Source organism: Sorex fumeus, unplaced genomic scaffold (assembly GCF_029834395.1).
Source record: "Sorex fumeus unplaced genomic scaffold, SorFum_2.1 ptg000131l, whole genome shotgun sequence".
NCBI lineage: Eukaryota > Metazoa > Chordata > Mammalia > Eulipotyphla > Soricidae > Sorex > Sorex fumeus.
This window is the reverse complement of record NW_026606188.1, coordinates 38,779-52,105: the sequence shown is the minus strand read 5'-3', so window position 1 is coordinate 52,105 and position 13,327 is coordinate 38,779. Positions and strand designations below refer to the sequence as shown.

The window sequence follows — 13,327 nt, the reverse complement described above, 5'->3', positions numbered from 1 at the left end:
CTTTAAGACTGTCTTTGGGATGCTCATAGAAAGTGCATTGTCAGCATAATGCTTTGGGTAGAATATGACTACTTCAGGAAATTTTGATTATTCGAATGAATATATATGGAATATAATTCTATTCTATAGTATCCTCTTTTACTTCTTTAAGGAGAAACTAAATATTACAATGGCAGAAGACTTCTGCATTTTTTAAAAAATTTTATTGAATCACCGCGAGATAGTTACAAGATTTCATGTTTGGGTTACAATCACACTGATCAAACCCCCATCCCTTCAAAAGTGCACATTCCCCACCAACGAATATCCCCAGTTTACCCCTCCCTTTCCTACCCTTCCCCTGCCTCCATGGCAGACAATATTCCCCATACCCTTTCTCTACTTTGGGGCATTATGGTTTGCAATACAGACCCTGAGAGGTTATATGTTTGGTCCTTTAGCTACTTGCAGCACACATCTCCCATCCCGACCAGTTCCTCAAACCATCATTTTCTTAGTGATCCCTTCTCTATTCCAGCTGCTTTCTCCACTTTGCTCATGAGGCAGGCTTCCAGCTATGGAGCAATCTTCCTGTCCTGTGTATCTACAGTCCTTAGGTGCCAGCCTCATGTTATGTTGCTTTATATTCAACAAATGAGTGGAATATATGTCTATGTCTGTCCCTCTCTTTCTGACTCATTTCATTTATCATGATACTCTCCACGTCTATCCATTTATAAGCAAAGTTCATGACTTCCCATCTCCTAACAGCTGCACAGTATTCCATTGTGTAGATGTACCAAAGTTTCTTTAACCAGCCATCCATTCTAGGGCACTTGGGTTGTTTCCAGATTTTGGCTATTGTGAACAGTGCTGCAATGAACATATAGATACAGATGTCATTTCTACTGTGCTTTTTTGCATCCTCGGGATATAGTCCCAGAAGTGGTATTGCGGGGTCCTATGGAAACTTAATTTCTAGATTTTGAAGAACTTTCCAAATTGTCTTCCAGAAAGGCTGGATTAGTGGGCATTCCCACCAACAGTGAAAGAGCGTCCCTTTTTTCCCCACATCCACGCCAGCACTGGTTGTTTTTGTTCTTTTGAACGTATGCCAGTCTCTGTGGTGTGAGATGATATCTCATGGTTGTTTTGATTTGCATCTCCCTGATGGCTAGCGAGGTGGAGCACTTTTTTCATGTGCCTTTTGGCTATTTATATTTCTTTTCTGAGGAAACCTCTGTCCATTTCTTCTCCCCATTTTTTGATGGGGTTGGACGTTTTTTCTTGTACAATTCTACTAGTGTCTTGTATATCCTGGATGTTAATCCCTTATCAGAGGGATATTGGGTAAGTATTCTTTCCCGTTCTGTGGGTTCTTTCTGTACTCTTGTCACTTGTTTCTTTTGAGGTTTCTTTTGAGGTTTCTTAGTTTGATGTAGACCCATTTGCTTATGTTTGCTTCCACTTGCATGGCCAGTGCTGTTTCATTCGTCCCTGAAGATGCTTTTAGCTTCAATGTCATGGAGAGTTCTGCCTACATTTTCCTCTATGTACCTTATGGATTCATGCCTGATATTGAGGTCTTTACTCCACTTTGATCTGAATTTTGTGCCTGACATTAGACAGAGGTCACAGTTCATATTTTTTGCAGGTTGCTATTCAGTTTTCCCAGCACCACTTGTTGAAGAGGCTTCCCTTGTTTCACCTCAAATTTCTTGTTTCTTGTCAAAGGTTAGGTAGTCATATATTTGCGGGTCAGTGACAGAATATTCAACTCTGTTCCATTGGCCTATGGGTCTGTTTCTAGCCCAGTACCATGATGTTTTAATTTCTACTGCTTTGTAGTACAGTATGAAGTTGGGAAGGGTGATGCCACCCATCTTCTTTCTCCCAAGGATTGCTTTAGCTATTCGTGGGGGTTTATTGTTCCAGATGAATTTCAGGGCTGGAGCGATAGCACAGCGGTAGGGCATTTGCCTTGTGCGCAGCCGGCCCGGCCCTGCCGGGATCAATTCCTCTGCCCATCTCGGAGAGCCCGACAAGCTACCAAGAGAATCTCTCCCGCACGGCAAAGCCTGGCAAGCTACCTGTGACGCATTCGATATGCCAAACACAGTAACAACAAGTCTCACGATGAAGATGTTCCTGGGCCCGCTCTGAGAAAATCGATGAACAATGGGAGGACAGTGGACAGTGCTATGAATTTCACGAGTTTTTTGTCTATTTCTTTGAAAAATGTCATGGGTATCCTGATAGGGAACACATTAAATTTGTATAGTGCTTTGGGCAGTATTGCCATTTTGATAGAATGTTAATCCTCCCTATCTCTGAGCAGGGGACGTGTCTCCATTTCCTAGTGTCCTCTTTTATTTCTTGAAGTAGTGTTTTGTAATTTTACTTGTGTAGGTCCTTCACCTCTTTGCTTAAATTGATTCCGAGGTACTTGATTTTCTGAGGTACCGTTGTGAACAGGATTGATTTTTTAATGTCTGTTTCTTCTGTTTCATTATTTGTATATAAGAAAGGCATGGACTTTTGGGTGTTGATTTTGTAGCCTGCCACTTTACTAAATCGACTTGTTGTTTCTAGGAGCTTTTCTGTAGAGCCTTTTGTGTTTTCTAAGTATAGTATCAGATCGTCTGCAAATAGTGATAGCTTGACCTCTTCCTTTCCTATCTGTATGCCCTTGATACCTTTCTCTTGCCTAACTGCAATGGCCAGGACTTCCAGTAATATACGGAATAGGAGTGGTAAAAGTGGGCAGCCTTGTCTTCTGCCCGAACTTAGAGGGAAGGCTTTTAGTTTTTCCCCATTGAGAATGATACTTGCCGTGGGCTTGTGGTAGATGGCTTTGACTATATTGAGGAAAGTTCCATCAACACCTATTCTGTGGAGAGTTTTCATCATAAATGCGTGCTGGATCTTGTCAAGTGCTTTCTCTGTGTCTATTGATACGATCACATGGGTTTTATCTTTTCTTTTTTTTTTTTGATATGACAGATTATGTTGATCGATTTCCGAATGTTAAACCATCCTTGCATCCCCGGGAGGAATCCTGCTTGGTCACGGTGTATGATCTTTCTGATGAGTTTTTGGATTCTATTTGCTAACAGTTTGTTGAGGATTTTGCATCTGTGTTCATCAGGGATCATGATCACGATCATCCTGTTGTTCATCGATTGCCTCGAGGAGGCACCAGTAACGTCTCCTTCTTCCTAGCCCTGAGATTTTAAAAGAGCCATTTCAATGCTCTTTCAGGGTTAGGAGAATGAGACCCATCATTGTTACTAGTATTTGGCATATTGAGTACGAGACGGGAAGTTTGCCAGACTCTGCCAAGTGGGCAGGATACTTTTGGTAGCCTGCCAGGTTCTCCAATGGAAAAATTAAAAAAAAATAAGACGTTGCGTGCTGCAAATGTGGCCGTGCGCTTCCGGGAGCTGGGTTTTATAGTCTCTGCTTCTTGGCTGTTGATGGAACCAACCTGGCGCTGGAGGCAGCTGGTGGGTGTGATGCCTACCTAGTAGAAAATGGGGGGGTCTGGGTGGAAAAGGCCCAGTCCCAATTTGAGCAGGCTTGGAGATCTTAGCCCTGGGAGACCCGCGTGCCTGGCTTCCTTTGCCAGTTCTTTCATGCATGAGGCTTGTCTGGAAGTGTGGAGAGTGGTTCCAGCATGGATGGCTGTGGCTGGCTCCGGAGGTCCTCAGCTGCTGGGGCTCTGTTGTGGGGGGAGGGAAACTCAACCACCCCCATCCAAGGGGCCCTGGTGAGGACAGCCAGGCGAGGGGGCAGGAGACTCTGCGCTGTTCTTTTCCGGGAGCTGGGTTTTATAGTCTCTGCATCTTGGCTGTTGATGGGACCAACCTGGCGCTGGCAGCAGCTGGCGGGTGTGACGCCTACCTACTGGAAGATGGGGGGTCTGAGTCTATCATCAGGGATATTGGCCTGTAGTTCTCTTTCTTTGTGGTATCTCTGTCTGCTTTTGGTATCAGGGTGATATTTGCTTCATAGAAACTGTTCAGAAGTGTTTTTCATAATTCAATTTCGTGGAACAGATTGGGAGTAAGTCCCCTTTAAAGATTTGGAAAACTTCACTAGTGAATCCATCTGGGCCAGGATTTGTGTGCTTGGGGAGACTTTTTATTACCGTTTCAATTTTTTGATGGTGATAGGTCTGTTCAGGTGTTCCAGGTCTTCTTGGTTCAACCTTGGGACCCTCTAAGAAACTAGGAATGTATCCATTTCCTCGAGGTTTTCGTATTTTGTGGCATAAAGCTTCTCAAAGGACTTCCTGAGGACCCTTTGAATTTCTGTAGTTTCCGTTTTAATGTCTGACTTTTCATTTCTGATTCGGTTTATTAGGGTTTTCTGTCTCCCTTTCTGCATCGTTTATATAGTTGATTCCTATACATTTGAAGTTTATGGACATAATTTTATTTGCCTTATTCTTGGGGTGGGGGGTCACACCCCGCAATGTTCTAGATTACTCCTGGCTTTGCGCTCAGGAATTACTCCTGGTGGTGCTTGGGAGACTATATGGGATGCTGGGGATTGAACCGGGTCGGCTGCCTACACAGCACAAGCTCAACCCATTGTACCATGGGTATAATTTTATATAGAAAAATGTACATAATGCAATTAGTGTATTATAACAAAAATATACGATGCAGTCAAAACAAAATAAGTTGTAAGAATTTTTGATTTAATTTTCTTTATTATTAATTTTTTAATTTAGATGTTGGCTAGTAAAACACCTACATGGAGTTTAATATTTCATATATTTAAATGTATAATAATTAGCTATTAATTGTGGTTTCCATGGTAAACTATAGATTCTGAAATTTTATTTCAGTGTATTAGCAGAGTTTTGGATTGTTGGTCTTATAGCTTGTGTTATAAATTAGGTGCCGCAACGCTATTTACTGAAATGGAGTGGTACCTGCAATGAAAATACACTTTCTCATTTTTGGCATTGTATGTGACCTCTTCAATACTTTTAGATTAAGATGACGGATCATTTTTAAGAACTGTATATATATATATATACAAATAAAAATAAAATATATTTATAGAAAATAAAATCTATCTTTTTAAGCTACTTTGCTGAGCTGTTTTTCAAAATGATGACTTATTTTCTCCCACATTGAACTGGACAGAGTGCAAAACGGAAACACTCAGAAAGTTCCCAAAGAACATTCCACTAGAAGTTTATACACAGCAATATCACTATTTCCAATAGTTTGATACTCAAGCTACTCTATCTTTCTCTAGGCACTCATAGATGGATGTACCCTACATCTTCTGGTCCCTCTGCAGATATCAAGAGTAAAGAACACATGATAAGCTGTTCATTTAAATGTATATGTTTCACGGAAAAGAACTTTCAATTTCTCCTATTCTCGATAATAAAATTCCATGGTAAAATTTTTGTATTACTTGATAAATTATAATCCAGGGTAGACGGAGGATTGAAGAGACATTTCGATCATTCAGGACAAGTGGGATGCTAGAAAATTGTAGGCATATGTGTATCATATCCACATCCCTCAGTTTAACTTCAGATACAAGATGATCCCCATCACACTTGGGTTCTCAGTGGTGTCCACAGAACCTACAAGATCAGCAGCACTGCAGCTCTGTGACCTCACATCAAACCAAAACATGTGCCGCTGGCTGGTCAAGCTACCAGTGGTCCAGGATAACCTGAGCCACTCAGGTGTTGCCGAGACTTAAAAAACAATATAGATTATACTGAATAAATGAGTTCAGAGACACTGTCTACAAATTTCAGGCTCCGGGAAGACCTAATCATGTAAGCAAAGATAATGTGCAGTAGAGGATGTGACAGAGCAATACAATCTATGCCAGCACCTGTGCTTGAACAGGACCCTAACATATCGCAAAGAGAAGGGAGTGCGATAGGTGTCGGAACCAAGGCCCATCCAGGTCTGCGTCATGGGAGGTGAAAGAAATTAACAGGGAGCCACACTATGTAGCCAAGTCAATGAACCTAAAGCCAGCCCAGTCCTCAGATGGACAGAGCTGAACTCTCCAGTGAGAGTCGCGCATAGCGCAGCCTTGGGGATCCCTTAATTGTGTGTGATGCTGGGTTGCTCAGGCAGAAGTTTCCGCTGCCTATAGATTAGTACTCTCAGGTGTGGGGGGGGGGGAAGCAAAAACACTTGGAGAAAATCTAGATGAGCACAGAGTGGAGCTATGGGGCCGGGAGCGGAAGGGTTGCTCTAGAGTGTCCCGGTATAGGGGACAGTGGGAGCAGAGACAGGACAGCTGAGTGGACTTGCAGGGTGAGACTCAGTCTGTCATGCTTCAGAATCCAGGACTTAAGCCAAGTATTTTGCAGGCATGTGTTGCTGGACCCTCAGTGGTGATTAACAATTGAGATTTTCCTAGGGATCCGGATGAAGGTGGATGAAGAAAGAACTGGATTTCTCTCACACAGAATTATTCCTCAGTGATGCTCAGAGGAAAGAATTCAAACGACATCATATGGATAGAAGTGTTTATTATTATTATTTGGCAAACCAGGATTCAACTGGGGAGGAGGTAGATGCAATGTGGTGTCCAGGGTAGAGAGCGGGTGGAGATTTCCTTCCAGGCTCCCTTTAAGCCTGGAAAGATATCCTTAAGGAGCTGCATGTGGATTCAACTAGCCGGTTGCTGACCTTATTTAGCTCTCAAACTTGCAGACGTATGGCAGTACAAACAGACAGTCATAATTTTGCCATTTTTCATAGCCTAAAGAGACAAGAAGAGGAGGGATCAGTGGAATGCTTAAAGCTGGAAACAGGAGAGAGAGGCATCACAGACAGGGCCAAAGTCCCTCCCTCTTTTTGTGTGTCATACTCCTGCTCCAAGGAGAAGGGGCTCAGAGAAAAGAGAGCTGAGAGAGACTAGGAAAGGGCTAGCGAGTCATGAATTCGGGAATGTACCCCCTTCCAAACGGTCAGGCTCAGAAACTGGTTTTGGGGATATGTCAGAAGTGGAACAGATATAAACATAGAAACCTCTTTGTTCTTACCTGTGTGGCTTAGAACAGCCCCACAGTACCCGGATTTGGTAGGGACTCCTTTCTCCCAGGCCTCATAGTTCAACACATCGCCATTACTCCACTCCCATCCACCTGCATTGGGTTTAGTCTGTGAAGACAGGACAGATGAACACCTGAGTCTCAGTTGCTCCTTTGATGCTCTGGCAGCATTTTTACTGGAATCCCTGAGTGACACCCAGCACCAGAGAATCTGTTTGGCTCTTTAAAGAGGAGATCTGGAGAGGAAATCTAAAAATTGTCTTTAAAGTCTTGATCTAGTGTGTAGGAATAAAAGTCACCAATACCACTGAGAGTAGCAGGATTGTTGAGCACAACATGTGGTGCAATCCAGGCTAGGCACTTCTGGGCCTCAAAGGTCACGCAGATTCTGAAGTGGACAGTGTACCCACCCTTCATTGATGAACAACTCAGCACATCTTAGGCACACCATCACTGGCCGCAACAAAAAAATTGACTTAGGAAATCTTCGGTACACATTGTTTGAAAAGGGGGACTGACATCAGCTAGAGATGAGGCCATGCCGCACAACGCACAGCTGCATATGGGCTCAGGGCTTCATTCTCCAGAAGAGCATCTGAATACTCTGGAATTCAGGGTGGCCTAGTCTAGTTATTGGGCAGACTAAGGGAATCAATCGGATGACTCAGGATGGCAAATGGAGCTGTAAAGTTACCCGAGAACAGAAGACGCAATCTCACCTCTGTGTTGTCATGGAGTCCAATCCAGACAAGAGAGGGTGCTGTCCCACTGTTCTTGATGAGGGAGCCCACGAAGTAGCCCTCAGACTGAGTGGACACAGACACGAGGTGTCCATTGCGACGTTTCTGGCATTCCGACTATGAGAGGAAGAAAGAGATTGGGAGAAGCTTGCATTACACTGGGACTTAAGACGTGGAGGAAGATAAGGAACTGCAGGTGTACTGTAAATTGTGCTTGTCATTCTACCTAGTATGTCCCAATAAAATGGAAGCTCCCCTGAACACCATTGTCTAAGGGCCCCACCCACCCAACCCCTCCCACCCCCAGAAATACACATCATTCCCCTTTCAATTACAGTTACTCACATCCGCATCCATCCAGGATTTTGCTGTCTTAAAGAAAGCATAACAGTGGTTGCCATAGGCATTGGAGCCTTTGGGGCACCTGGCTCATGGAGACAACTCTTCATTCTGCAGGTCTTCCCCTGACATAGGAAAATGTAAAGGAGTGACGGAGTGAAAAAAGAAGAATGGGTATTGTGTTGGAATGGGCACCACGGGGATATGCGTGAGGGCAGTACTTGAAATAGTGAACCATGACCATCCCTCAGCCTTTCCAACACATTCAGAGTGTTTTCAAGAGTCACCAGAAACTTTTGATGAGAAATCCTCTGTTCCACTCTTTCACATGGATTTTGTAAAATGCCCAAACTGTGCTCCCGGATCTGAGTATCCCACGACACAGGGGCTGGATGTGGGAACGCTTACCTTTCACCTGGGCTTGGAGCACCAGGCAGGAGAGCACCAGCCAAGGAACAGTGGCCATGGGAGGCAGCATCTTGTCTCACGGGAGAAGGCTGTCAGAGGCAGGGATGGAATTTGGGTCAGGCAGAAGGCAAGGAGAAGAACCCACTGCTCCATTTCCCTGTTATATTTGTTTAATTCCCAGACGACTGATATCTCCAAGTACGGTGACAGAACAGATTTGATATTCTGAATATTCTTCCCAGGATGCCTTACAAAGTTATCACTGCTATGCCTGTCAGCGCTTGTATTCTCTTCGGAGTGTGAGTCTTTTCCCTCCTCCCTCTAGTGTCTTGCATCAGTTCCCACTTACCTTTCTTGTAGGTATTTTTGAGAGTCTGTAGGTCAGGAGAGTCCATCCTTTTAAAAGATGTTCTGGGGTTGGGAAACTTCAATGAAGAACGCAAAGTTGCAACCTTGAGGGCCTGCTGGGAAAGAGTAGGCGGGGATTCCTGGAGGTTCTTGAGATATGGAGGGGTCTTTCCAGCAGCGGCTGGGAATTGCCACAGCTGTGCCTCTTTCAGATACCAGAGAAATATCTCCTCAGGACTACAAACAACCTATACATTAGTTTTTTCTCACGACTACATGGAATAGAGTTTTAGCACTAATTTTCTTGTGGTTTCTTTTGGTCTTCTCTCTTTATGTATAAAATTTTCACAGTGTCATGTTATATATACTTAGAAAATTTTGTTTTCAGAAAAATTCCATTGAGAAACATTCATGCCAATCACAGAAAACTTCCCTTTATTCATAAGCAGTCTACAAGGAATTTATCAGTATAACATATATATATACAGACATACTTTTCATTTGAAAGTATATTTATAATTTCATATAAGATGTAAATGTGAACAAAAAGGGTGATACATTTCTCAACTGAAACACAGGTTTAATTAGTAACATATTTTAATCTCTCCATATAACCTTAGAGACAATTTTTCAATGAAATTTTTTCAAAGAAACATGAGTCTGTGATTTGATAGGTGTTTTAAAGTTAAATTAGAGTGAAGTAAAAAGAAAATTTGAAAAAGAAAGCAAGTAATAATGTGTAGATATGTTGCTCTAATATTACGTGTAATCTTAAGGAGATTGATAGATGGAAGAATATATCAACGCCAGCAAAGCCAGATCTTAGGGAACTACAGTTCACTTTCCTCCAAACCACCTTCATGTCGCTTCTTTAACCATTTGTTTTTAATTTTCTTTTCTCTGAGGCTATATCTCCTGATGATTATCCATTTCACTATTTTGTCTTCAAAATGTGTCTGCTCCTGTGCGTTGGGTTTTGGGAACTGCGATATTCCAAGTGATTCAATGGACTTCCAGGTACAATATGGTGAAACATGACAACAGGACAGCACTTCATCAAGGAGGGCGTCCAAGAATGAGGTGCCACCCTGGCCCGTCAGTGCTAGGCATTACTGGAAATATCTTACAGAGTCCAAGATATTCAAAGTAACACACAAGGGTCTTTCAGGGAACAGTGTTTTAACACGGGTTGTTGCATGAAAGGTGCTGCCTTTTGTCAACGCACAATCATTCCGCCTTTCAGATTGAAGGTGCACATGTGTATGTGTGTGAGTGTGTATATGTGTGCATATGTGTGTGTGTGTCTGTGTTGTGTTGAGGGCTACACCAGTAGGTATGTATCATGTATAGTATTATTTTGTGCAGGTATTGACTGATCAAATACCATTTTACTTTCTAATTCATATGATGGTGTAATATAACTATAAAATTATTTATTAAAAACATGACAAAGTTAGAGCACCTACAACATGAACAATGTGCTGATGAAACATAACAGAGTTCTTCTCTCAAGTTTAGTCTCCCTGTCCTGATTTCTAGAAATTCTTCCTCTTCTACATGGTACCAAAGGAAAAAAGTGATGCAATCTGATTTCATATCTTGTAGGCTATAAGCAAAAATTGATATGGGGAAAATTACAGATGGCAGTAGTCCAGAGGAGGTGTGAATTTGGTACCTGAAAGAGGCTACACCTGTGGCAATTCCCAGCCACTTAGAGGAAGACTCCTCCCCATTTCAGAAATTTGTAAAACCCCTGACTTGCCTTTCCCAGCAGCTCTAACAAGGTCAGAATTTGGTGTCATTCATTGCAGTGCCCCGCCCTCAGAACATCTTTTAAAAGTGTGTTCCTTCTTGATCTGACACAACATTAACCAACCCGGCAAGTAAGGTGAGTGGGAGTTGATACAAGATGCTCTCCAAGTCAGGGCTCATTCTCAGATTCCACGGGAAGGCTGGGAAAGATTCCCAATCCTGAGAGGACACAAGCACTGTCAGACTCAGCACTGGTAAACCTGAGAGATTTCATGGGTAGAATCTCAGAATATCAAATCACTTCTGGCACCCTACTGCGAGACTCGAGTTAGTCAGGTCAATGAGAATAAAACAAAGGAGACAGGGAGATGAAGCAGTGACTTCTCCTTGCCTTCTGCCTGACCCAAATTCCATCCCTGCCTCTGACAGCCTTCTCACGTGAGACAAGATGCTGCCTCCCATGGCCACTGTTCCTTGGCTGGTGCTCTCCTAACTGGTGCTCCAAGCCCAGGTGAAAGGTAAGCGTTCCCATATCCAGCCCCTGTGTCGTGGGATACTCAGATCCGGGAGCACAGTTTGGGCATTTTACAAAATCCATGTGAAAGAGTGGAACAGAGGATTTCTCATCAAAAGTTTCTGGTGACTCTTGAAAACACTCTGAATGTGTTGGAAAGGCTGAGGGATGGTCATGGTTCACTATTTCAAGTACTGCCCTCACGCATATCCCCGTGGTGCCCATTCCAACACAATACCCATTCTTCTTTTTTTACTCCGTCACTCCTTTACATTTTCCTATGTCAGGGGAAGACCTGCAGAATGAAGAGCTGTCTCCACGAGCCAGGTGCCCCAAAGGCTCCAATGCCTATGGCAACCACTGTTATGCTTTCTTTAAGACAGCAAAATCCTGGATGGATGCGGATGTGAGTAACTGTAATTGAAAGGGGAATGATGTGTATTTCTGGGGGTGGGAGGGGTTGGGGGGTGGGGCCCTTAGACAATGGTGTTCAGGGGAGCTTCCATTTTATTGGGACATACTAGGTAGAATGACAAGCACAATTTACAGTACACCTGCAGTTCCTTATCTTCCTCCACGTCTTAAGTCCCAGTGTAATGCAAGCTTCTTCCAATCTCTTTCTTCCTCTCATAGTCGGAATGCCAGAAACGTCGCAATGGACACCTCGTGTCTGTGTCCACTCAGTCTGAGGGCTACTTCGTGGGCTCCCTCATCAAGAACAGTGGGACAGCACCCTCTCTTGTCTGGATTGGACTCCATGACAACACAGAGGTGAGATTGCGTCTTCTGTTCTCGGGTAACTTTACAGCTCCATTTGCCCTTCTGAGTCATCCGATTGATTCCCTTAGTCTGCCCAATAACTAGACTAGGCCACCCTGAATTCCAGAGTATTCAGATGCTCTTCTGGAGAATGAAGCCCTGAGCCCATATGCAGCTGTGCTTTGTGCGGCATGGCCTCATCTCTAGCTGATGTCAGTCCCCCTTTTCAAACAATGTGTACCGAAGACTTCCTAAGTCAATTTTTTTGTTGCGGCCAGTGATGGTGTGCCTAAGATGTGCTGAGTTGTTCATCAGTGAAGGGTGGGTACACTGTCCACTTCAGAATCTGCGTGACCTTTGTGGCCCAGAGGTGCCTAGCCTGGATTGCACCACATGTTGTGCTCAACAATCCTGCTACTCTCAGTGGTGTTGGTGACTTTGATTCTTACACACTAGATCAAGGCTTTAGAGACAATTTTTAGATTTCCTCTCCAGATCTCCTCTTTAAAGGGCCAAACAGATTCTCTGGTGCTGGGTGTCACTCAGGGATTCCAGTGAACATGCTGCCAGAGCATCAAAGGAGCAACTGAGACTCAGGTGTCCGTCTGTCCTGTCTTCACAGACTAAACCCAATGCAGGTGGATGGGAGTGGAGTAATGGCGATGTGTTGAACTATGAGGCCTGGGAGAAAGGAGTCCCTACCAATTCCGGGTACTGTGGGGCCGTTCTAAGCCACACAGGTAAGAACAAACAGGTTTCTATGTTTATATCTGTTCCACTTCTGACATATCCCCAAAACCAGTTTCTGAGCCTGACCTTTTGGAAGGGGGTACATTCCTGAATTCATGACTCACTAGCCCTTTCCTAGTCTCTCTCAGCTCTCTTTTCTCTGAGCCCCTTCTCCTTGGAGCAGGAGCATGACACACAAAAAGAGGGAGGGACTTTGGCCCTGTCTGTGATGCCTCTCTCTCCTGTTTCCAGCTTTAAGCATTCCACTGATCCCTCCTCTTCTTGTCTCTTTAGGCTATGAAAAATGGCAAAATTATGACTGTCTGTTTGTACTGCCATACGTCTGCAAGTTTGAGAGCTAAATAAGGTCAGCAACCTGCTAGTTGAATCCACATGCAGCCTCTCGAGGTTATTCTTCCGGTCTTAAAATTCATTCTAGAAGGAGATCTCCACCGAATTTCAACCCTGGACACCACGTCCCTTATACCTCCTCCCTCAGTCTCACTGAATGCCTTTCTTTTATGTTTAAAGCCTGGTTTTTCAAATAATTACAATAAACACTTCTATCCATATGATGTCTTCTGAGTTCTGTTCTTAGACCATCACTGAATAATAACTGTGCCTGAGAGAAATCTAGTTCTTCTTTTATCCACCTTCATCCTGATCCCTAGGAAAATTCCAGTTTTAAATCCCCACTGATTGTCCAGA

General features: G+C 43.6%; 1 protein-coding gene and 1 pseudogene across 1 annotated transcript in view; one reads left to right on the top strand and one right to left on the bottom strand.

The window, feature by feature from the left end:
- LOC130046065 (regenerating islet-derived protein 3-gamma-like) overlaps positions 1–12,981 on the top strand; it is a 36,770-nt gene extending 23,789 nt beyond the window's left edge. The window contains exons 2-5 of the mRNA XM_056138984.1: positions 11,419–11,537; positions 11,765–11,902; positions 12,513–12,630; positions 12,914–12,981. Coding sequence (XP_055994959.1) covers positions 11,419–11,537; positions 11,765–11,902; positions 12,513–12,630; positions 12,914–12,981 — 443 coding nt within the window. The remainder of the gene's footprint in view (positions 1–11,418; positions 11,538–11,764; positions 11,903–12,512; positions 12,631–12,913) is intronic.
- On the bottom strand, positions 6,671–8,587 carry LOC130015782 (regenerating islet-derived protein 3-alpha-like; annotated as a pseudogene).
- Positions 12,982–13,327: the final 346 nt, after the last annotated feature.